The sequence below is a fragment of the Cryptomeria japonica genome, chromosome 2, assembly GCF_030272615.1.
Source record: "Cryptomeria japonica chromosome 2, Sugi_1.0, whole genome shotgun sequence".
Lineage (NCBI taxonomy): Eukaryota > Viridiplantae > Streptophyta > Pinopsida > Cupressales > Cupressaceae > Cryptomeria > Cryptomeria japonica.
Window position 1 is genome coordinate 368,512,356 of NC_081406.1, and position 25,073 is coordinate 368,537,428.

At 35.9% G+C, this 25,073-nt stretch overlaps 1 protein-coding gene across 3 annotated transcripts in view; it reads right to left on the reverse strand.

Annotated features, from left to right (window-relative positions):
* The window catches only part of LOC131060449 (uncharacterized), a 51,491-nt gene extending 49,430 nt beyond the window's left edge, over positions 1-2,061 (reverse strand). The window contains exon 1 of one of the 3 annotated variants that reach the window (XM_057993683.2): positions 1,595-2,061. In XM_057993683.2, coding sequence (XP_057849666.1) covers positions 1,595-1,758 — 164 coding nt within the window. In that variant the 5' untranslated portion in view covers positions 1,759-2,061. The remainder of the gene's footprint in view (positions 1-1,594) is intronic. The other 2 variants (XM_057993682.2, XM_057993684.2) reach the window with 2 other exon arrangements.
* Between the last annotated feature and the right edge of the window lie 23,012 nt (positions 2,062-25,073).

Genomic DNA, 25,073 nt, shown 5'->3' on the forward strand with positions numbered 1-25,073 from the left:
ATGGCTACTTTGTTTTGGCAGTTGCGTAAAGATCTCTGTATTCTTTGCAGCAGTTCTATATGTTTTGTGATTTCATAATACATCATGGATGGATGACCTATATTGATAGGTACTATCTGGAAAGAGATGATTATGCTAAATAAAAGGAAAACATCATCAACATATCAAATTCGAGGGAAAATTTACCCATCAAAAGTTTTTTTTGACCAAACTCACTTGAAATTTTTAACAATTTGGGAATTGTATGGCACTGACACACCTTTGCTTATAATATAGCCATTTATGTCCTCCCTTAGGTCAAAATATCATTTTCGAAAACTTCCTACCTATGCAACAAATTATATTATTTGATACTAGATGAAATATTTGATTAATAAAATTTATTTAATCATAGGTTTCTACTGCTTCAACTTGTTAAAGAAATTAGAGTGAATATGCATTCATACATTTCATAAAATACAATAGTTTAACTGTTAACAATCAATAAAGGTGGGCAATTTGTTTATGTTTGCTCCAATCACCGAGTCTTATTCCAAGCTTCAACCAAATATAAATTAGAGCTTCATTAAATGGGGGATTATGGTGGTTCACAGTATGATGGTGATGATGATTTACCAATTGAGGTACTCAACGATAACACAGAGAGCCTTTTGGCTCCATAGGAGCTTCAACCAAGGATAAATCACGGCCTCATAAAAAGGAGAATTATGGCGGCTCATAGGATGATGACAATGATGATTGACAATTGAGTAGCTTAATGATGGTTCAAACCATCCTTTGGCTCCACAGATGGGACACAGTTTTTTAAGAAAGATGACAAGATAGCAGAAGGATGCAGCACCTTCCAATTTGATTCAGCTAAGCTTGTAAGTTTAGATTTTGAAATGATTTTCGATATTAGGCTTTTGTTTACATACCCAATATCGTATGAAGTGTATTTTTTATTTTTTCTTAAATTTAAATAAATGGAATTCCTGAATGTACCTCTAATTAAGCATGGTTTTTCTTTCATTAAATATAGTTCTCAATACTATATCTTATGATTTTATGTGTTAATCTACTGTTAAAATAATATAATGGTTAAAAATCATAAAAATACCAAATATATGTATATCTCGAAAACCATTTTTAATTCATTTCTTATGCTCACCCTCATCCAGACCCGGTTTTCTATTAGTTCACATTTCTCGCATCTGGTAACTAACCAGTGAACCCTATAATCAAAACAAACAATAATTCTGCACGCGGTCACCTGGACAGAACAACAGTAGTAAGTAAGTGATTGAAAATCGTTCCTCTCTTAGCTTCTCTGCATTTCTCTAAGTTCTTTGACATGGCTTTACATTAAACTACGTTTCATTAACAGAAAAGTGAACAGACCACAAACCCTATTTGCAAAACCTCTAATATGCCACGCAAGGCTATGCGCTCGTTATCATAAAAAATTTAGAGAAAATTCACATCGTAATTAGAAAAAATTTACAATTTAACCCGCGGGAAAATATAAAACCTAATATGCCCTTCAAAGACCAAAATGCATATCTTTCATACTGCAAATACCAACTGTAGATAGTGATTGAGTTGAAAGACCGACCTAACATTGGAGGCCTGTGGGTGTTTCTGAGGCTTCGTTTTTATCTGGCTGTGGATGGGCAAAAACTTGTTCAGAGCAAGACGAATCAAGAAGCAGAACAGAAAAATCGCGAGCGCAATCCACTTCGGCCATGCATTCCACTCGCCCGCTAGCCATCCCTCCATTGAATCTGGGCTGCGGAAATATACCTACGATGTCATAACATTCTCATCATTTCCATCCACACTGTTCAGCCTTCCCGACCTCTGGAATTTATTTTGCTTGTAGAATTAGCGCTCTGTCCAAAGATGCTATCTTGGAGTTTGGACTTTGGATCCCACTGCTTCACATTCAGAAGTGTCTCTGGAGAAAACACAGGCGGCTTTCAGAGAATAAAGTCAAAAGGAAAAATATATCAAAATTAGGATATTGTACACGTAAGCTGGTTGCAGGATAGTGGCTATGTGAGTGTGAATGGAAAAGATATAAGAAATTAAAAAGTCCTTTTCTGAATTATCTAGACACATGAATTAAGTAATGCAATTAAATCAGAAATAAATCATATGATAGAGCTTAGAAAGTGACACCATACAAACGCGTTTTACAAAAGTGATTAAGGAGACTTGTGTACTTAATCTTGTTATGAGATATTTTAGTTTAGATTGTTGGATAATTTAATGTGGTGTTTTATGATTAGATTTGAAATTGTAATTTTGTATTTATAAAATTGATTTTCATATCTAAATTTATGATTTGATCTATCAAAATTTGTTGGTAGTATCTAAAGGTATTATTAGATTTTGTTGTATTGTGATTTTACTCTTAATCAATTTTTTTGAATTGATTTGATGGTTCGAACAATTTGAAGACTGGTCAAGCAGTAATGCAAGATGTCCAATATGTCTTTAGTAATGCACATATTGAAGTGGTTCTTATTTAAATGATTCTCAAATGATATGTGAATGGTAAAGCTCTTTTTTAATGTATGGATCTTGTTTGTCATCTATAATTAATTAGGTTTGTTCTTTCATACAAACTTATAGTATGCAAGCTTGAACTTTTTTGTAATAACCACTCCTTGGTCGCTACTATTTTTTTCAAGACACAAAAAAAATTGACTTAATTGACCAAACATCTTCCATATAATTTAAAAATGACAACTTTATAACTTTTTCAACCATAATTATGGTTGAACTCTATGTCACAACTGGTATACTCAAATTGGAATGCAGTAAGCTCTCAATGTCAAGGTCATCTTTAAACCACCTTTAGACCTTGACCTAAACCTTGAGGATCCTCTTTTGAAATTATGATTTCAATTTAATCCAATTGAAATAGAACAGTAACAAAATACAATTCCAATTAAATGTTAGTTGCATGTCAACATTGTTGGTGTATTAATCATACTTAAAGGTGATATGCTTAGATGGCTTGCTTGTGTGGTAAGTTAGTTATTGGGGTAGGTTGGATATTTATCCCTTCACCAACTAATCCAATTCAATCTTCATTTTTCTCTTGCAATTTTGCTTCATTTGTTGTTTCCATTATACCTAGTGTTCTTGGCTAATCTCACATGATATGAAAGCCATGCTAATGCACATGGAAATGCAATTGATTTGAAAGCAAGTTCTTCATGAAGATTTGAAGTGAGAGTTGCAAATTGTATAAATATTTGTAAAGTTGGATCAATGTTTGTACTTGCTTGAGTAAAACTTGCAAATTAATGGAGGATTCTACAAATTTTGACCTAGATCTATGCAAAAGTTTTCAATTCAGTGAAGGATTGCACTATTTTGATAAAATTTGTGTGAAGTCACTTGGATCCGCAAAAAAAATCAATAAAATTAATTCAAAATTTACAAATTCTCTTTCATTTTAACAAATATCTATAAAAAAATTGCAAGTTTTGTAGAAATTTGTAGTTGATTTGTTAAAATCTATGAAAATAGGCTTAATAATTGTATCAAATTTGAGTTGATCTATAAATTTTGAAATCGTTCATCATTTACAATTAACTTGAAGTTTATTTGTGAAAATATAAAAAATGTTCTTCCGTCATATTTGAATATTTGCAAACAATAGATCAATATTTGCAAAATATAGCTCGATTTTGTGGAAAATTTGGTTGCAGGTGTTGATTTGCACTTGAATAAGCAATATCTGTGCAAATTTTGTTTGGCTCGACTTACCTTTTTTTGGCATGCATCTGCCTTTTCAGTGGTAGCCCTATACCCCTTTCCACATGAGTCTACAAAAATTTTGATGCCTCTACATGTTTTTGGTCTGCATTTACGACGTTGATTTGGTGTTTATCCTTTGCACATCATATCTTCGTTGGTGTATGAATTGGCTTTGAAATTATTTGGTGATGCAGTTTGAACTACAAATTATCTTTGTTTTGGCTTGAATTGGCCTTTAAAGCAGTTTGGAAATCGGCTTATACTATTACGTCGGCCTTTCAACCTTACTCTCCCTCCTTTTGTTCAAGCGGCAAAAGCATTTCAACCTGCACTGTTATTTTTTTGACAGTTTAGCATCAATCGACCTTGAGCTGCTAGATCAAATCAACTTGCACATTTGATCTTCTTTCTCTACAAAATTGACCTATCATTTTGAATTATTTGGGCGACCTGTTCAAATCAACCTTGAAATCTTCACTTTGGTTCTTTAGCGTTGAACATTAACGCTTGGCATGGTGTCGACTTATATTCTGGCATTAAATTTGCAAGATGTTTCACACTTTGGCACTTGTCATGGCGATAATTTTAAGTCAAAATTGCTAAATTATGCCTTTCGATCTGTTTTTCAGAGTTTTTATGAGTCTTTGGTCATGGGATGACCTCCAAGTCCAGTTTCATCTGTCTCGACCTGATCAACAGACTTATGACTTTCTGGTTTCGGCCTTACCCTCACATTTGTTACATAAGCTTGGCATTTAGTCTGTCAGACCTTGGTGGAAAGATTGGAAGTGGTATCCTTGGACTCCTTTCACCAGCTACAAACCCAAAATGGGTTATCTCTAGTTGGTTCCTCATTTGCCTATGGTCCATATTCTCAACCAGCGGTGGCACTTGCAGTCTTCTCAGAAATCTTGGAGACTCAGGTTTCTTGTTGTTTGGTCTGCCACCACTGAACCCAAGATTGCACACTTTGCTTGGTGTGTGATTTTTCAAGGGCTGCCTTTGGGTTCCAGAATTAAGCATTTGGGGGTTCTTGATCCTCGGTGCCCTTTTTGTGGTCACCCAGAAAATTTTATGCGCATTTTTTGGTTTTGTAGAAGAGTTAAGCAGTACTAGAGCTGGAGCTGGATCCATGATTTCTTTCGACCTTTTCGGTCTGAGCCCTTTTCTTGGCATATGGCTCTTCTGGGAGATTCACCTAGAATCCCCTTCAAGTTTTCCCAAATATGGCATGCTTTCAGAATGGAGATCCTATTTACTCTTTGGAAAGATTGAAATGCAGTTCTTTTTACTCAACTCTTTGGATATTAATGTCTCACTTTATGCTAAAGCTTGCATTTGTAATAATGTATTAATGCAGATTCAAGTACAAGTTGGCAAAGTGTCTCTTGAGGTGGGCCACTTACAGGAGCTCCTTCAATACTGGGGCAACGCCCCTTGTATGGTTGCCAAAATGCTATCGGATTTTGTTTATGTCGATCGCACCCTACCCCGTGGTCGTCGTCATGGCCACAGTTCCTCCACCCGACGCTCTCAGACCCCGCGGTCCCAGGCTCCTCATCGCTCCTCTGGTGGGAGAGACGATGCGTGGAGGTGTTGCTCGGCTTCTCCTCCACGTCATGGCTCTACCTCGAGGTGGCCTTCTGTTGCTTCTGTCACTTTGGCTCCTGTTACTGGTGATGGCTCTGGGTGGCCTACTACCACCACCTCCAAGTTTTCTCTGGCTCTGGCTATTTTGCCTCCCAGGTGGGAGAAAGGAGAAGAAGAAAAAGACCCTGAAGATGGGTGGTCTGTGTCGGACCTGACTCCTAGCCCCGCTGATGCATGGGGCAAGAAAGATGATCCAGATCCTCCTCCCTCAGCTGCCTCTACTTTGGCTGCTTGAGGAATTTTTTTTACTCCGGCTTCTTGTCGTGTGACTCTTGCAGGGTGAGCACCGACTTCAAATTTACCAGGTTGGTGCCAGTGTACAAGTTTGGGCAGGGAATATGAGAATTTGGAATTCAAATTGAAATCTAAAATCATCTTTGACGAGTCACCTTTCAAATTGGCCCTTTGACCTACAAATTGGTGAAGCTTGTTTTGGAGCCATCAGGCAACGTCTACCCAACATCCAAATCATACTTAATAATTAATTAAAAAATAATTTGTTATATTTTAATTTTTAATTATTTAGAAAACACGATCAATGGTAAAATTGACAATGGTGGCATCCTTTTAGCGCAAGTTTGACATTTGAAATCGGTTTGCTCATTTGACACCTTTTTTTTTATCATCTTCAACCTAAACTATTTCTAGTGTCTTAGCCTTTCTATTTAAAAATAAAAATTGTCTTGGAAACAAGAGATAAAGAATCATTTTAGTATGTATGGCCTACCAATTTGACCATCTATATGGCCATTTTTTCATTTTAGACCGTATTTATTAACATACTATTTTTTTATAAAACCATATATATGATACTTCAAGTTATTAATAAACTGTAAAAAAGTATAATAGGTATTATATATTATATAGTATTGTAATTTATAATATTGATATATTATTTTAGAATGTTTATTGTAAAAATGCAAATTTATCTAGAATATTTTGAAATGGTAGGATAGAGTTGTTTCTAATTTTATAGTATTTTAATATTAATTTTTAGTATCTATTTTCTTATATGAATTTAAAAATATTAGAGTTGATTGCTCAACCCCACAGCTTCAAAGATCACCTACAATCAAACACCTGCCATGAAACAAGAGAGCAGCAAATATCTATGGAGGTCAAAAGATGGTTGATCTAGAAAGATAAATCATATTGATTATCTAATGACTGAATTGAATAATTACAAAGGGATCAATCCTTATAAAAGGAGATTAAAAAACCCTAATGCAGCCCTAAAGAAACCCTTAAAGGATAAAGTGTATTTCATGTAATTATTAAATACCTATAATATTATTAAATGCCTAAGTTTAGCTTAAGTGTAGAGGATAATAGACTAATAATTAAATAAATAATTATCAGCTAATACATGATAACTCTAACACCCCCCCCCCTAAAGATGAACTTGGGGAGTAGCTAAAAAACTAAATGCATGAAGCAAATGCAACTACATGATGAAGGCAAATTTGGGTCCTGATAACAAAGCCTGATGAGGTACCCAATCACAACCAAATCTCTATAAACTGGAGAAATAGAGAAAACCACATGGGAAAAAAATCTACTCCAAAAAGAGATGAAGACTAGTGAAGGACTGAAGAAGCCTCCAAACTAGAGAATGTTCCAGAAAACAAGAACAAAGGATGAACATGAAGAACACCATTGAAGCATGAAGTTGCAAACACTGTCAAAGAATAACTATCGACTGAAATAGAAGATGATTAGGTATAGAAGACTATAATCTGCATGAGTGCCCTCAAATGACACTACTCGAATCAGATGGCAAACAAAGGCAAACAATTGAACTCAAAGATACAAATGGCAAAAAACACTAAAGTCTGAAGAGTTGATCAATCGAAGATGGAAGGTTGCCTCCAAAAATAGGAATGAAAGTGTACATATGGTAAATGATCCATCTCACCGAAATGCATGGGAAACCAGCCGCTGCATCTGACTAGTACATAGGAACAGATATTGAATACATAGCTCACTCCAACAAACCAAGGAAGCATTAGCACCAATAGTAGAATCCCCAATAATATTGACAAAGGAGAGGTGACAGGTACACTGAAAACTGAATGTCGAAAAGGACTCCATGATGAAGAACCAGGAACATCAAGAGTGCAACAGAAAGTACAAACACATATAAAGGCTAGTGTCATGGAAGGAACACTCACTTGACACACACATCATGAGGCTAATGTCATGGAAGGGACACTCACTTGACAAAGGTAGATGGCAAACAAAGGCAAACGTCAAACCCCCCCATGGCGCTTTATATTATAGTGCGAGTACAATAAGGCAGAAAAATGATGTGCAAGATCCCATAATACATGGACAATACATAGGCACTTGATCTCAATGCATTTACAAAATTTCATGCATGAAGTAAATCTGTCATGTGAAGATGAAAAAGGGCCTACCCCCAAAAAAAATACGATGAATCATGAAGGACTGGCATGCAAATAGAAAACTATGACGTTGAAAAGATCATCACGATGCATGATAAGGACCACACATGTAATGAATGAGTAATCATGACAATACCAAGGTCATAGACTATGACGACCACTGCTACTAGTTATAGAGAATGCATTGAAGATAGGTGAGGACACATGTAAAGGTGAGCATGGTGGAAGAATTGCCAGTCAACCAAACAAAGCCAGCCCACTAAGAAGCATGCAAAGAATCCAAGATGATCGAATAAGAACCCACCGTTTGAAGTGAAGGTCACCATGTACAGTAACTTGAAACTCCACCATAGCAAATCAACGCCTCCATGATAGCTCAAGCAGCTAGTGAATATGAAAAATAAGGTCGTAAATGAAGTAGTCAATCCAATAGACATGCAAATCGCCCCAGTAGATGTTGAAGAGGCTAACATTGCTAGCACAAGAAAGGGAAGTCGTTGAAATGAAGATAATGCCTCCACAATTCACACTGATTAAAAGAAGGCTCAAATCGACCATGTACTATAATCTGCATGAAGACAAAAAAACAGTGAACCAAGCCACAAGAGTAAAGTCTGTCATGCACCAGTCAATACATGCAAGGAAAAAACGACATCCAATTGACAAAGAAGTAGCAAATCTCACCATCGAAAGCATCAAATGTCGTTGTATGAAGAGCCATAAAGAAAAAGCTGCCAAAGAAGTCTTTAAACAACGAGTGAGAGAAATCTCAGACCCAAGGCATTGCAAACAAGAAACAACTGCCACATGCAAGGAGCCACAAGTCAAAACACTTCAAGAGACCAAATCACTACACCATGCAAGAGAGGGTACTCCAAAAATAAACTCCACATGCGAATAACTTTGCATACCCACACTGAACCTCTATTAGTGAAGAGAGAAACACCACCCAATAGAAACAAAATTCGTCGGGAAGGAGACATCAAGCATGCAAAAAAGGAAGTCCAGATTGCTGCTCCAATGTCGTCCATAAGCCAATACATAATTATATTCACTTTTCTAAATCAAAAAGAACTTAAGCTCGCTATAGCAAAAAATCAACCACAAAGGAGAAACCACCCATGATATTGAGAGAGGCCAAGGCGACAAGGGGATCAAACACCAATATCAGAAAGAAAGCAGACACCACGGGTTACATGGAAGAAATGCCAATGCAAAATATAAGTCACCTTAGGTCACAAACCAATGCCCACCAATTTCGACCCCATAGTTTGAAAACAAGCCGCATGCAAAAGTTGATGCCTGGCTGCAAAAGAAGTCTTTGTTCACTCCATGCAACTTGAGAACTCCACTATCCAAAGACTTAGTCCAACTACTAGAAAGAAATCATGCAAAAAGATCTGGCAAAACATAAACAAAATCCTCCAAGACATAATCAAACAGCTGGTGAATGGCAAAAGAAGGTCGCCAATGAAGTAGCTTTGGAGACTGATCATACAGTAGAGAACCACGCTCCACATCGCACTTAGTGGAGCCCAAAAAACACACAATCCAAGACTTATGAAGCTACAGTGGACCAAAAAAGACATTGTAAACAATAGATCGCCTCTCCCAAGTATTGGAAAGGGCCATTAAAATCAAGCAGATGCCCAAAAGATAGCTGCTTCAAGGAACACTCTCATCTCCAAATATATTAGAGTAGATTTAGTCCCAAACATGCAAAGGAAGACAACAAGCTCAAAATAGTTGCAAAGATGCTCCAACCACAACGAACAAGGCCAATCCAAAAAATAACACAAACCAAATTAATTGGCAAAACTTCTAGATCTCTGAAAGAAAGGACAAAGAATTGCAGATCACCATATTAGAGTTGATTGCTCAACCCCACAACTCCGAAGATCGTCTGCAATCAAACACCTGCCACGAAACAAGAGAGAAGCAAATATCTATGGAGGCCAAAAGATGATTGATCCAGAAAGATAAATCATATTGATTATCTAATGACTAAATTGAATAATTACAAAGGGATCAATCCTTATAAAAGGAGATTAAAAAAACCCTAATGCAACCCTAAAGAAACCCTAAAAGGATAAAGTGTATTAAATAGCTACAATATTATTAAATTCCTAAGTTTAGCTTAACTGTATAGGACAAGAGACTAATAATTAAATAAATAATTATCAGCTAATACATGATAAGTCTAACAAAAAACTTAGTCCATTTTTTTTTAAAATATTTTTAATAAGGTTGTCTTAAATATCAATTTCGAAACTTAACATAAAACAAATTTTTAGAATAGTTTCTATTTTAATTATAAACAAGATTTTTTGGTATGAATTTAGAAATATAAATTTAAGATTTTTGCATATATTACCCATTTATCATTGTTTTCTGAATTTTTACATTCATTAATTTATCTATATAAGATATCATATTGATATGAATAATGAAAGGATGATGATTTTCATTTCTTTTTGAGAAACAACATGCACATTATACTGTAGCTTCGATCTTCTAAAACTTAAGGTACATACTTTTGTAGTTTATACAATTATGTTATAATTCTTTTTATTTCTCAATAAAATTCTCTTTGGTTATCATCTTTTTGCAAACTAAATTGTAGACAACCACAATTAAAAAATTTAAAATTGTGATTGTTTGTTAAGTTATTTGTGAGAGAAAATAATATTTTTAATACTCTATCTAAATTAAATATTCTTTTGACAATTACAATTTTTCTTAAAACGTCAAATGAAATGCATTGCAATGATGAAACTGTCATAAAAAATTCATATGGTAAGCAGAGTTGGTTGTCAAATTCCAAGCTTGTCTACTATCCTATCTCCTTGAACTCGTTCCTAAGCCAATGACGAATACTAGAAGAATAAATGGTTAACAAAAATGACAAAGTTTATGGACTAATATACATTACATTTTATGAGGGACATTTCCATCACATAAAGTACATTGAGTTCCCTTTCACTACATGGACCACCATTGAACAAATGTTTGGAAATTTATAATCTTCGATTAATAGTGGTGTTTCCTTAGATACTATTGAGCCTCATATTACCCCATCTTGTGTAGACACATCCTCAAGGAATGATTAGTTGACATACATTAATCCTCCACATATTGTTGTGTCTACATTTGAGGACACTCATGTTGTTGCTTTTGAGTTCAAAGTTGCTTCTTCAATAGATTATGGTGGTTTGGTGCAATAGGTCATTCATTAATTTCCAATTACAGCTTCTTGGGATGAGTACTCGATGGATATTGCCAATTTTTTGCGAGTCCCACATTGTAGACTAAGAAGACACTATAAAGGACATTGGTCTTCTATTTGATGATAGTCACATAAACACTATTGTCACTTCGTGTTCATCGTTTGATTTTCTCTTGTGTTGCTTACATCAACTTCTATTGTGACGGATTGTCCAAATATTCATTAGTTAACCTATCTAAATCAATCATCACCACCTACCATAGTATCAAATTCACATTGGTCCAACTATCACTATACATCCATGGTTCATGTTCCTAAATCTTTTATGGTACCTGATTCATCTTATCAATAATTGTCACAGTTAGCATTGCATTAGATATCTTTGTGCGTTGATTCTAGGCATCTTATCATTATTTTGATTATGTGTATTCTTTAAGCCGAAGGGCATTACAATACAACAAAAAGTTCCCCATGCACAGGTGACTGTTGTTTTCTCTTGATCCTCGAGTGCAATTTTGATCTGATTGTGTATGCGGGAAAGTGCGATGACGAAAACGAACAACTCGAATCCAAAAGACCCACACACCAATGATACTCTTGGTGAAAGTATATGGACTAATTCAATTAGTTCAAATTCCCAAGGGGTGTCCCATTGTTCTCTATCTCACAGGATCCCTAAAGTCAATGTTTTGCTCTCAGATCATTGAGCAAATGACTTAGGAATGACAACTCCAAGAACAAGTGATGTTTTATTTATATGCATGAATGCATTATAAGATGTATGATATTGAAACTATGATGATTAATCTAGAATAAAGATGATGACATGATAAAAGATTAGCAAATTATCCTAGCATGAATATTCTATGATATTAAAAATGCTTCTAAATGCTATTATGATGATTTAACAAAGAGAGGCTAAAATGTTTAGTAAATTAGACTATAAGGTAGATGCATGAAAGATTGTTGATATGAAAAATGAGGAATGAGAGCTCTATTTATAGGGAAAATAGGACAATGGGTGGTTAATATTGAATAATATTACCAAGGGCTAGGATTGAAAGTTAATCAATCCATGTTTACAATTTTCACCAATGAAATGGTGACAATTGTCAACAAAGGGTTACTTGTGAGGAGATGTAAGAAGCATTAAATGCTTGAGAAGATATGAAGGTTATCCTAGGAGGTAAGGGTTATCCAATGGATAAAGCTTTTACCTAATGGGTAAACTCTTGTGCAAGGGTTAACAGGATAACCAAGGTTTAAAGCCATGAATGCTTGATGAGACCCTTGGGTTAGATGAGGGTTAAGTTAGAGAGAAATTCTCTAACTATGCAAGAAGATTGAGTTAACCATTAATGGTTAGGAAGACTTTGAGGGTTAGCTTGTTGAAGACATAAAGCCTTTAATGCATTTCAAAGACTCTGGAGGCTTTGAGAAGTGACTTCCCTTTGCTTAGGAATATGACAATAATGAGGACATGAATTAGGCTAAATTGGAAGTGATTAGAAGAATCTAGAAGGGGTTTAGGAGGCAAGTGGGAGATGTGGGAAAATGCAAGTGGAGGGATTTAATAAGTAAATTAGATTTATTTATTTGCAAGGATCAATTTAATTAAATATAAATTTAATTAAAAAGGGAGAAAGGGGAATTAATTAAATAAAGTGATTTATTTAATTAAAGGCTAGAAAAGGTTTAGGTGAATTTAATTAAATGAATTGAGTAATTCATTTAATCAAATAGATGAAAATGAAGAGATTAATTAATTAGAATTTAATTAATAAGAGGAATGGGGTTAAAATAAATATTAAATATTTATTTAGGAAAGTGGTTAGATTTATACGTCTACATTTTGCCCCTCTTTGAAGTGAAGTCCACTCGTAATATTAGATATCCACTTGGCATAATCAATTGCTTTGATGAATCCAACTTTTAGTAATTTTTCTTGTTGAGCTTTAACAAGTAATGCAACATGAGGATGCATTTTCAAAGTTTTTGCTTAACAAGTATAACTTTGGGAGTGATAGAAAGATGATGCATTATGAGATCAAGATCCAAACCCGACATATCAACATATTTCCATGCAAAATTGATCTTCTTTTCTGTGAAGAAATCAGCAAATTCTTTCAGTTCTTTGGCTGACAAGGATTGAGCTACATGTATGGTGTGTTGAGCTTCTTTTGTTTCAATGTTTACTGGCTATGTAGGTTCAATTAGCACTGATGATCTCTCTTGAAAGCGATCAGGCAAAATATCAAGTATCTCACCTGCAGGTGCCTTAAAGAGGTTTTCACTATTAGGTACGTCCTTTATTTTTACTATTTTTTATTCTGATATCGCCACACTGTGGTTTTTGCCATCAGAATACTTATTTTTATAGCTGAGCTTTAACAAGTAACACAACATGTGGATGCCCCTATTTTTAGTGGTTAGATTTATATGTCTACCTTGTGTAAGCGTCTCGAGACCAGGAAGAGTTAGAACACGATTATCGAAGTTTATGTTAGTATTTAGGGGACCTAACCCAACAGACCTACCACTAGCACTGTCCTCTACTTTAGACTAGACTACATATCGTGGTTTGACAGTAACAGGTTCATCAGACAGAGTTTCAACATTCATGACGAAGTAGTTATAGTTTGGTGTCGAATAGGAAATGTCATAAATAGATCTTATTTCAGAGTGATCAGAGTCAGAAGATGAAGCCTTTGACTCCTCTTCAAGTGGCTTAGTGAAAGAATGTATAGTATCAATATCTACATCTTTGATGCTACAAGTTCCTTTGTGATTTGGTTCAATGATCAGTTGTAGTTGACATACCTGTTGAAATAACCTTGATGACTCTATTAGTCTCTTTTGTCTTTCCCATTCAACTTCCTCTGGACTAATGACTGGCCCTGTATCAGCCTCCAATTCTTCATTTGTAGTCCCATACCTGATTTGCTCTATCTTATTAGAGGGAGATATAGTAGGTGAAGAATTTTCTTGTGCTCTTCTTTCTTTTAGCTGTTGTTCATAGTCTTCTTGTCTTTTTAGTATGATTTCCTCTATTTCCTTTTGTCACTTCAAGGGTATTATCTCTTGTGCTTCATCTATGATATCACTAGGTTCTTCTGGATTTTCCTCGGTAGTAGCATCTGAGAGAGGCTCTAGACCCCATTCATACTCATTCAAGTTAGTTTTTGAATCCTCTACTTGTATTCTTCCTGTATATGTGACTGAAATATTTAGTGGTGCAAACAATTCTTTAATGCCTTCCATCTCTTCTCTCATATCTTCTAGGATTTCTATTCCTTGTAGTGTTATTGTTGATATAGTTGGAACTTGATTACAAGTTGCTTCTTCTCCCTTGATTGTCAATTCTTTGTGTTCTTTCTCATACTCGTCTTGAGTTTGTTGAGTATTTACTTCCTGTGATGTTTGATGTAATATATTTTTCCTCCACTTTGACTGATGATGAGAAGTATGTTTTTGATCTGATAACTCCTCTAGATGGTATCCAAGTCCAACTTTGTAGACTTAGTGTGTAGCTTAATAGGTTCAACAATACCTTCTTAACGCTTTCCCAGAGGACCGATACCTGAATATCCCATACGCTGAATCATCTTATAGCCTGGACCATATTGTTTAGGGGAAATCTCACAGTGTTGCACTTCTTTATTTTCACTTTCTTCTTTAAAAAGCCATTTGAGAACAACCTCCTCTTCTATTTCATCTGCAAGGGAAGTAGAGGACTATACAAAAATACCATCATAAATGACATTTGGAGTTGAAGTTTGTGGCTTCATAGGCTCAGATGGTTTTCCAAACTATCTTGGCGATGGGGGAAGAGACATTAATGAAAGTACAAGTTATATCTCGTATCCATCCATGCCAGTACTTGCGATTTTCAATTTCTTTTCTAAGTCTTTCATCAAAGTTTCTAAACTTTCAACTGCAAAGGCTACTCTGTTATGAGGAACAAAGGTATCAATACATTGTTTCAATGTATTACAGGTGTAGCTTGTATCAGCAGGAATACTGACTTCAACTCCATTATAAGGAAATTCCAAGCAATGATGGTATGTAGATGGCACTGCTTTCATTTCGTGAATCCATGGCCTACCCAACAAGATATTGTAGGAAAGAGGAATGTCAAGCACCTGAAAAATAACATATTTCTACAAGTCCTACCCTGATCGGTAATAGTACCAGACCTTTAGAGGTTATCTCTTCTTCATCATAATTTTTTATTGTTATTTTCTTTGTTGGATCAATGACATTTTCTGAAAATCCCAACTGTATCAGTAAATTGGAGGTACAAATATTGAATCCAGCGCCTCCATCTATCAAAACACATTTGATTCGGTGTTTATGGATCATAGCTTCGATGTGTAATGGCTGGTTATGTGGGTGATTCAATAAATTGTCATCTTCTTCAAAGAAGGTGAGGTAATGAGGCGAAGTCAGGTGACCCACCATAGATTGAAACCGATCTACATCTAAATCTTTAGGGACATTAGTAGTGAGCAAAGCTTTGTCTAGGATATATCTATGAGCAGAAGAGATCTTAAGCAGTTCAAAAATGGAGATTTGAGCGGTAGTACATTTCAATTATTCGACAATGTTGTAACTAGGAGAGGATGATGAAGCCAGTTGTTTAGATTTACCCGTGATTGTATATGGTTGTTTGTTTGAAGAAGATGGTAGGTTTGATGTTGTTTGATCAGGAGTTGAGGAACTAGCTCCTTTGAGAATAACCTTCTTTTGAGCATGGGTCACAATAATTTGCAGTTTGCCTTTTATTTTGTTTATCTTTGACTATGATTACATTGCAATACTCAGATTGGGAAGATTCAATCATGTTGATGACATTGTCATTGTTGGCTTAGGTGTAATTGAATTTCACACCTCCTTTAGATTTAGAGGATTCTCCTTGGTCATAAGCAGGCAAAGGATCTTTAAAAGATTTATGATCAACATTGGTTGCATGACTTCCAACAATAATTTTGCTAGCATCGATAAGGTTTTGTATCTCGTGTTTGAGTTTCATGCAGTTGTTTGTTGTATGATCCTTGTTTTGATTATATTCACAGTACTCGTTTTCCCTCCACCATTTGTGTTTAACTTTTGGATCATATGGTCTAGAGTTGTCAGGCAATGTAGATTATTTGCCAATAGAGTCTTAAGAGCTGATTCATACAATTCTTCCAAAGGAGTGAAATCACGTTTAGGCTTTGAAAGCCAAGGCTTATCTTTAAACCACTCTTTTGATTTCTTAGGAGGGTTTTCCGCCGCAGTTTCAACTGCTTTGAGGGCTTGTGTGGCGCTAGCCAGATTAAATATTGGGGGTTTTAATTTTGGTTTAACAATATCCACCACTCCATTATTAACAACATTTATGTTGTTATCTTTGCCGTATTTCCAGTATTTGTTCTTCTCTTTGGAACTAGAGCCTTCTTGTGTTTCTTTATAAAGTGATATATCTCCTTTCTTTATAAGCACATCTTCCATTCCGAGGGCACTATCTACCATTTTGTTGAATGAAGGGTACACTTGCATTTGGATATTGTATTTCAATTTAGGGATTAGGTTATTGACAAAGATGTCCATCTTCTCATAATCTGGAATAGGTCATGAATATCTAGAGAATATCTTTCTCCAACGTTGAAGGAAAGTGAGAAAAGGTTCTCCAGTTTTCTGTTTGGTATTGCAAAGCTCGATCATGGTGACCGGATGATGAATGTTATAGGAGTATTGTTGGAGAAAAAAATTGACTAATTCCTTATAATATTTAATTCCCATAGGTAGGCTTGAAAACCATTCCATAGCTTGTCCTCCTAGACTCCTCGGGAAAAGGCGAATGAGATATGTATGTTCGTGCATGAAGTCCATACATAAAGCACAAAATTCTCTGACATGGCCTTGAGGATTTACGTTACCATCATATTTGTTAAATTTAGGAATTTCTACTCTTGAAGGAAATGGAGGCATGTAAAGGTTTTTGTCAAATGGGAACGGGCAGATCGTGTCCAAAGAATATTGCTTGGATGATTTATCCTTGTTATTCATTTCTTCAATTTCAACCTGTAATGCTTGCAGTTGTTTGTTTACCAATGCTAGTGGTGTCTCTTCCTCTTTAGTGATAAGAGTTTCAATGTTATAATTAGTTGGAAGTGTAGTGCCTTGTTTTGCTAGCTATAGAAAATGCTCTTCTTTTTCTCTAGCCAATGATTTTCATCATTTTGACAGCTATTTATAACAGCTTATGTAGGTTCGGAAGCTTCAAACTCACTAAATGAGGAATTGTTGTCATTAGCATGGCTGTTGATATTGTCATGGGTATCATGTTTAGTAGCTTCTCTTTCTTGTTTTTCTCCAGACATGGTGGGAGATAAGGGTTGATCAAACATTGGTATACTTGTCGATGAAGGTTTGTCAAATACGACGTCTTCTATAAAGAACAGATTAGTCTGTAATGAAAAGGACTGTCCTTTACCTTTGGTAGCTTTCTTGTGAGAACTTCTGGTTTGAATAGGCAATTATAACTAATGTGACCGAGAGCTAGAAGTGATGCAGATGTCAAGATCAAATTGAAGCTAGTTGTTCGTTTAATGTAGTGATTTGAGAGAAGTGAGTAAGACTTAGTCTGGTTTTAGGAATGATCTATCCTGTATAAGACGTGATCTAAGCAACTTAGGTTTATTTGAGAGAAGCGACTAAGACCCAGTCTGGTTTCAGGAATGATCTATCATGTCTAAGACGTGATCTAAGTAACTTAGGTTGATTAAGTTTGACAAGTAGTTGATTGAACTAGCTGAAAGATGATCGACAAAATCGTGTAACACAACGATAGGGTTACACTATCAAGATTGTTTATGCTCAGGATAAAAAAGATCATATATATGCTCACTGTAGACTGATTAGGCAAGTATGACAGTTCTAGAAAAGTGTGCAAACAAACAAGTGTCTGGACTGACAAAATCAAAAATTCGTACGACAGAGTATTTAGACTCAAACGACAATTTAGCAGCTCCTAGATGACACGGGTAGTTTCTCGTACGAGTTGGTGCCTATACTTGCACGATAGTTTAAGGTTCTTCAGATGATAATCTAATGAGGATTATGATTACTCATACGACAGTGCTTTTAAGGCCAGATGACAATTCTCTAGGACTAGGACGACAATTCTGATAGGACCAAACGACAAACTGACAGGATGAATTCAGACTCGTATGACAATAGGAATATAGCTAGATGATAATACAGTAGACTCGTATGACAGTAGATATAGCTAGGCAATAATTCAGTAGACTCGTACGACAGAGGACTGGACAAAGACGAGTTTCTAACAAGGACAGAGTTTTGATCATTGTATTTTTTACGTTTTGAATATTTTCTCCAGTTTCAGTATTTCAGTTTCAGTTTCAAAGATGAAAACACAACAAACATGCAAGATGTATAATAACTTCAAGCACAACACGTTAACCCTACGTAAGTTGGCTGAGAGAAGAAAACCTTGGCTTGCAAACTTAGGTACACACCCAATAGCTAATCAAAATATGGTTGGTGAGTCTCACACAATGGATTCTAAATGTCATATTAGTTGACTCCAAATGCTAATGGGGGCACGAAATGGAAAGTATTTTGGGAGAGTTACTATCTCTCCTACACAAAGATTATCCCCCTTTCAGAGGTGATCGGGAAGCTTCTATCTTATAGTTCTTAGTAAGGAATTTTGTTCAAAATTATCCTTTGAAGTCACACAAGCATGATCGAGACCTATAGCCCAACAAGGTACCGAAACAAGCTGTAGTCACATAAACGTGATTGAGACCATGAGGTCCTACAAAATGTCCAATATGAGAGATCTCACAGAGAAAACTCAAATAATCCCATCCTTTGAGACTTTAATCACCAAAGGCCTATTTATTATAGTGAGTTGGAATGCTCAGGTCTAGTTGTACTCACTTGGGTCATTCTCACAGGGTGATTACTTTTTCCCACTATGACAAGCCCGCTAAAGGTACACAAATCTCAAACTCAAAAAAAGCTTTGAGGGTCTAGATTTCTGATTGTCTGTGTAGACAAGAGCATACTTTCCTACTTCTTAGTTTTTTCTTAAAACACAAAAGAAAGATTTATTCATTAACCAGATAGCAATTTAAGTGCCTAGAAAATAATAAAGAATGCACGAAGTTCACTTGAATCTCCTCAGGCAACCTGCAAAAACAATATATCAGTAGTCATATTGTTTTTGTGCGACAGGCGTGTTATTTGACAAACGTTCTGCAAAAACTGGTTAGGTTGTCAAAATCTCTCAGGCAGACAGAAAACAAGCCAGGGTTAGCATTAGTACCATCAAATTTTAATCAAAAAAACCCTGCAGCCTGTTTTTAATACGAAAAACCAGAAAATTGTATGATAATTCTCACCCAGTCGTACGATAATTCTCCACGGACTGTATGAGAACCTGCAGATTGTCATTCTAGCCTCTGTGAAAACTCGTATGAGTTTTAGCATTAACTATATGAAAAAAAATCCAAAAAATAAATATAAGCTGATCTACGAGGCTAAAAAATTTAGTCTTCTACTCCACGGTGAGTACCAAAAAGGTGTGTGTGAAAAGTGGATAAGTATCTGCAAGCTGCAAGACACAACACTTCAATTAAGTCATTGCATGCATGGTTAGATAGATATAATCATGAATATAAAAACCATAACAAATCGACCCATTGCCTTCTAAAAGATGCGAGTATAAACTTTCTCTCAGATTTGTCTAAGCAATACCGGTGACTAGACTACACCAAGATGAAGGATTTAATCTATATGAGCACAAGATTAAGCTAGATGTATGCAAGATTAAACGAGATGAATGAATATTAAGCTAGATGAATTAATATTAAGCTAGATGAATGAATATTAAGCTAGATGAATTCAAGAAATCATGATTAAACTAAGTATGCAAAAAGATAAAATAAGAAGCAATAATCTCAAAGAATAATATTTTCAATGACTCTAGAGCAAAAACTGCATAATAACAATAAATCTCCAGGGTGTCTTGAATGAGAGTGTTGGCATTGTGTTGTCATTGACGTCAACTAGTATAGAAGGACAACCAGTATGGGAGTATAGTTGATGTGCAGTCATTGATGTCAACTAGTGGTGCAGGTCACCGGTAAGGGAGAGACCACTAGAGTCACCGGTACACAAGTTAGTGTTTGACTTGTGTGGATGAAATGGACAGGTTATTGGTACAGTCTATTGTTGGTCCTTACAATTAGAATGGTAACTAGGTAATAAAACACAATTCAGGGATTGAATATCCTTAAATAGCTAACTTTTGCTAAGGAAAAGGCTCATTTATTTATCAACCAGGGATGTAAACTTGAAATGGGCCAGCACTGTATGTGCACCAAGTTCATATTGCAACCATCCTATATTACTTTAGGAAAGGGAATTCTTCTCAAAGTAAACACACAAAATCTCAAATGAACTAATACTTTAATCTTACAACTGGAAATTACTTTAAACAAGTATTGTTAAATGATAAAGTTCTAGCAGGCAGTAAGAACTACTTTGTTGTTGTGGCTGCAGGAACAGACACAGGAACTATTTCCTATGGTTGCAGGAACAAACAACTGCAGAAACAACTGCTACAGAAGTATAAAACTAACTGAAACATACAAAGGATTACTCACCAAGTGGGCCCCCTTGAGTGAGTATCTCAAGAACTTCAGATTACAATTATCTAATTATCCAAAATCGCATTGATCTCTTTATTTCATCTTGACTGGAAAATACATAAAATAGTACCAAAAGACTGTGTATTACAAGATACTATGGTTCTTCTCTGCTATCCCCGAGAGGAGAGAGATCCCTTTATTTATAAGAAAACTTATAACAAACTTCTAACTAATCGACCACATTCCTATGAAATAGGTGAACAAGATTTATTAACAAGAGAAGAAGTCAGTGCAAGACAACAGAACTACATCTGTCCTGCAGCTGAGAAAATATAGCATGACTAGCCTCCTAGATCTAATCTCCACTAAGAACAGTTATAAATGTTCATAAATTAATTTGCTGAAGAATTGGTCAAGTGGTTTTGATCATTACTGCATTTCTCTGACTGGGTCTGCATTGCGGTTATATATTTGATGATCTTTTGAACCGCCATTTGTCTTTACTCCACCTTTGCTGACCCTGCATCATGATATTAATGCACAACAAACATGTGTATATACTAATGCTAACATGATATAATGCAAACCATATTTATAATTATTTTCAGATATTTGCATAGATAGATCATTACATGACATCCTTAGGTATAAGTTAAACCAATTTCATAAACACTTAAAGGTATAAACTTAAAAGAGTATTATAATCAAAATGCCATCTAATCATAAGACCTAGGCAAGAGTATTATATAAAAAAACTATCAAAATAGAGCCATTATTTAGGCTCATCATCTCCCCCTAACCTAAATTCTTGTTGATCCTCCAGCAAGAGGAAAATTTTGGATTTTGGCATTGATTCGGAAATTGCCCAGGGTAACTCATCCAGAACCGCCTGTAGATAAGCTCCAGTAGAATCCTTTCATTTTCTCCAATCTCTTCCACCTAGTACGTTCCATTGCTTCACTGTATGAAGGATCACTGTCCCTGCATCCCATCAATAGCCATAGGAGGATTGGAGGCTGAAAGCTGAGAGGCAGCCAATGTCGTCCCTTTGTTCTTCCCAAGTGCATATACTTGGGTGCTTTGTTTAATGTTGCATGGTAATTTTGTGCAGAGTGTGGCTCAGATTGTTTCAACTCATATGTTAGGTTGTTCCAGTGCTAGACTACATGTCTTATTCCCTCTTATCCTTCCCTTGGAACCATTTGTTCATATTCTCTATACACTTCTTCCCTTAAGGGTAGGGTTTCCTTTGCATAAGCTGGCTCGTATACAATCTTCTGCCAATCAAAGTAAAGTCGCCTGGGTTCTCTTGATTCAGACCTTAAGGGTAATGAAATCTCAAGCTCTTCCTTGTGATGCACCTAAAACTGTTCTCCCCTTGATATCTTATTTTTCATCCAAGACATAAGATCCCTCAATTGGTTATCTCCAATGTAACGGATAGGGTTCCAATCAACATCATCAGGAACAACATATTTATGTACATATAGTTCACATAGTAGATTTTTAATTGTTGTAGGAGATGTCTGAAAAGCACTGTAAAATTCCTTTGGTGTTTGTAATGAGGGACTTAAATCTTTGACAATCCTCATCATTTAAAAAATAATGTGTTGTTCTCTTAAGTATAGAGAGTAAACATGAGGAGGAGCCTGACATTGCATCAGTTGTGGTACCATGGTGGCTATTGTTTCCACCTTAGCTTTAAGTTGGGCTATTTCTTCATCCTTTTGCTTAGTAAATTTCTTCTGGTAATCAATTATCATTTGCATTTTTACCTTTTCAAGTTCCCATTCCTCATAAAGAGCAAGTCCTATTGCATGACTAGTAAGGGAAGTAGGTGGCCTATGAACAGGTGCTTTAGGTTTCTTACTTTCTACTTTGCCCCCTGCTTTAGTGACCTGCTCTACAACAGATGCTAAGCTATCCAGTCTTTCAAAACCTACTTCTTTCTGAGGCTGCTCAATATCCTGGAGTTCCCCTTCTTCCTGAAATTGTAATTCATGTTCTTCCGCAATATTTTGTGGTTCTTCTTCTTCTTCGTGGTCTCTCTGAGGTTCATTTGGTGGAGAAGAAGGGATATCATCGTGGAGTGGATTGTTTTGTTCTTGTTCTGGGGAGTCAATCAAGATTGTAATATTTGGCTCTGTGGGTTGGTCTCAGCTTTTAAACTTTTCACGAAGCCTACCACTACTTCTTCAAGATTTCCCTTTTTCGGCTACAGGAATACTTCCTATAGCCAATTCTTCAACTACTTCAACAGTTACTGCAAGAATTGGTTTTATAATTTTTCTCTTTTTGGCTGCAGGAGGGGGTACATTCTCATTTTTACTTTTCTTCTCCTTATGCTCTATATCAACTTGTTTTTCTTTGCCCTTTTCCTTTCGTGTGGCAAGCCTAGTTTTTCTTGAACCTTGAGGAGGAACCCCTGTTGTAGCTTCTTTTTGTAAGGGTTCCTCTATTGCAGGAAGATTTTGTTCTGAAGATTTCAATGAGCATGAGGGTTCAAGAGGGGAACTGGGTTCTACAAGGTTTTCTTATTTCTGAGATGGAAGTGGTTCCTCTATAACTATGTTCTCTACCCTAAACATTCTGGTTTCAACAAATTCCTTCCAGACCATTGGAGAAACATCTCTCAAGGATTTTTCAACTAAAATATTAATTAGACAATGGTGAGAAACAGAGTGAGGCCTACCTTTCTGGGTCTCTGTTGCACTTATAGAAAGAAGGTTGTACAACAGGCTTGGAGAATTCATCCTTCTTCTGTGGCGCATATGACTTAGGAGCTTGAAGTGATGAGAATGCAGACATGAAAACCTTCCTTCACAGGTTAAATATTTTAAAACATACAATGCCACTGCTTTCCATTCAGGCGGAAGGGATTCTCGCCTAGTTCCTTGCCTATCTACTACTAATGGGGGGTCTCTTGGACGTGTAAATTCTGCTCTTGCACTGCGTGCATCCTTGGACTCTGAGTACTTCTCCCCATCTGTTGGTAGCCTAGTTACTTCTACTATCCTTTCCTCTGTAACCACCACTCTTAAACCTTTTACCTGAGCTTCTCCATTTGACAGCGTGCGGGTAAATTCCCTCACAATTTCTTCATTAAACTCCATCAGCTTTAATAAATAATCCATCCATGCAATGTTCCTAAATACTAGTTCACAATCCTGGTCCTCAAGGAGAACTTCATGGACTGTTGGCTCATGCCGAATAGGTGGACCACCCATTACAACAATAACACTTTCAACTTTAAAATGGCATAAATCTGCTTACTTTCTGCACTATGTTTTACACTATAGTATACTCAATGTGTCGTTACTTGGTCTGAACCTAGTTGCAATCTAAAAATAACTCTAAGCAAACATACAAGAAGAGTGCAAGATATCACCTCAAACGAGAAATTTGAAAAAAATTAAAATGCAATCCGAGAGGACATCAAAATTATCTGCCTAGAGTAATTATTAGTGTACTTTCCCCCCAACCTAAGGTTTGACAGGTGTTCACACATGCGAAGGAGGAACGAGAAAGGACAATATGCAAAATATCATAATTAGAGTTAATATGGTTTAATTATATACATGCAAGAAGAATAAATACACACAAGCTTACTTGACATCACGCGAGAATGACTACAACTTGAAGATATTTGAGCCGTAATGCATGGAAAATGATGTGGGAATGAATAGAGTGAAAGGAAAGAAATGAGTGAATACGGAATGGAATATTTATTATGGAGAAAATTAATCCCACCAGGTGGGGAAGTATTTATTATGGTCGTGCAACAAGGATATTAAGATGGAGTGGTGACGACAATGCTGTCATCAGTAGTTGCAGGAATTTCGGCATGCTTGGCAGTGGAAAATTGCCGTAGGAAGTCATCTTTTCTTAGAGGTTTATGGTATAGGCGCAACCGATGATCGTTGACTAACAATTTAATCTTAATAGGATCTATGGTAGATAATCTGACAACACCATTAGAAAATATTTAAATTATTTCATAAGGTCCTAACCACCGTGTCTGTAATTTTCCCAAATTATCTTTATACCTGGAATCATAGAGTAGAGCCCAATCTCCTGGCTGGAATGATTTGTCCTTTATATAGCGATCATGCCACTTCATGCGCTAGTTTTGAATAGATTCAGTATGCTGCAGGGCAGACTTCCTTATCTCATCTAAAGCATTAAGTTGTAGGAACCTTTCTTCTTGTGCTACAGAAAGAGTCATATCTAAGGAAATAGTTGTTCTTAAAGTTTTAAGTTCAAACTCTACAAGCATCATTGCTTTTGTCCCATATACAATTTCAAATGGTGTAAACCCTATTGTAGTTTTCTAGGTGGTTCTATAAGCCCATACAACTTCAAATAATCTGCTAG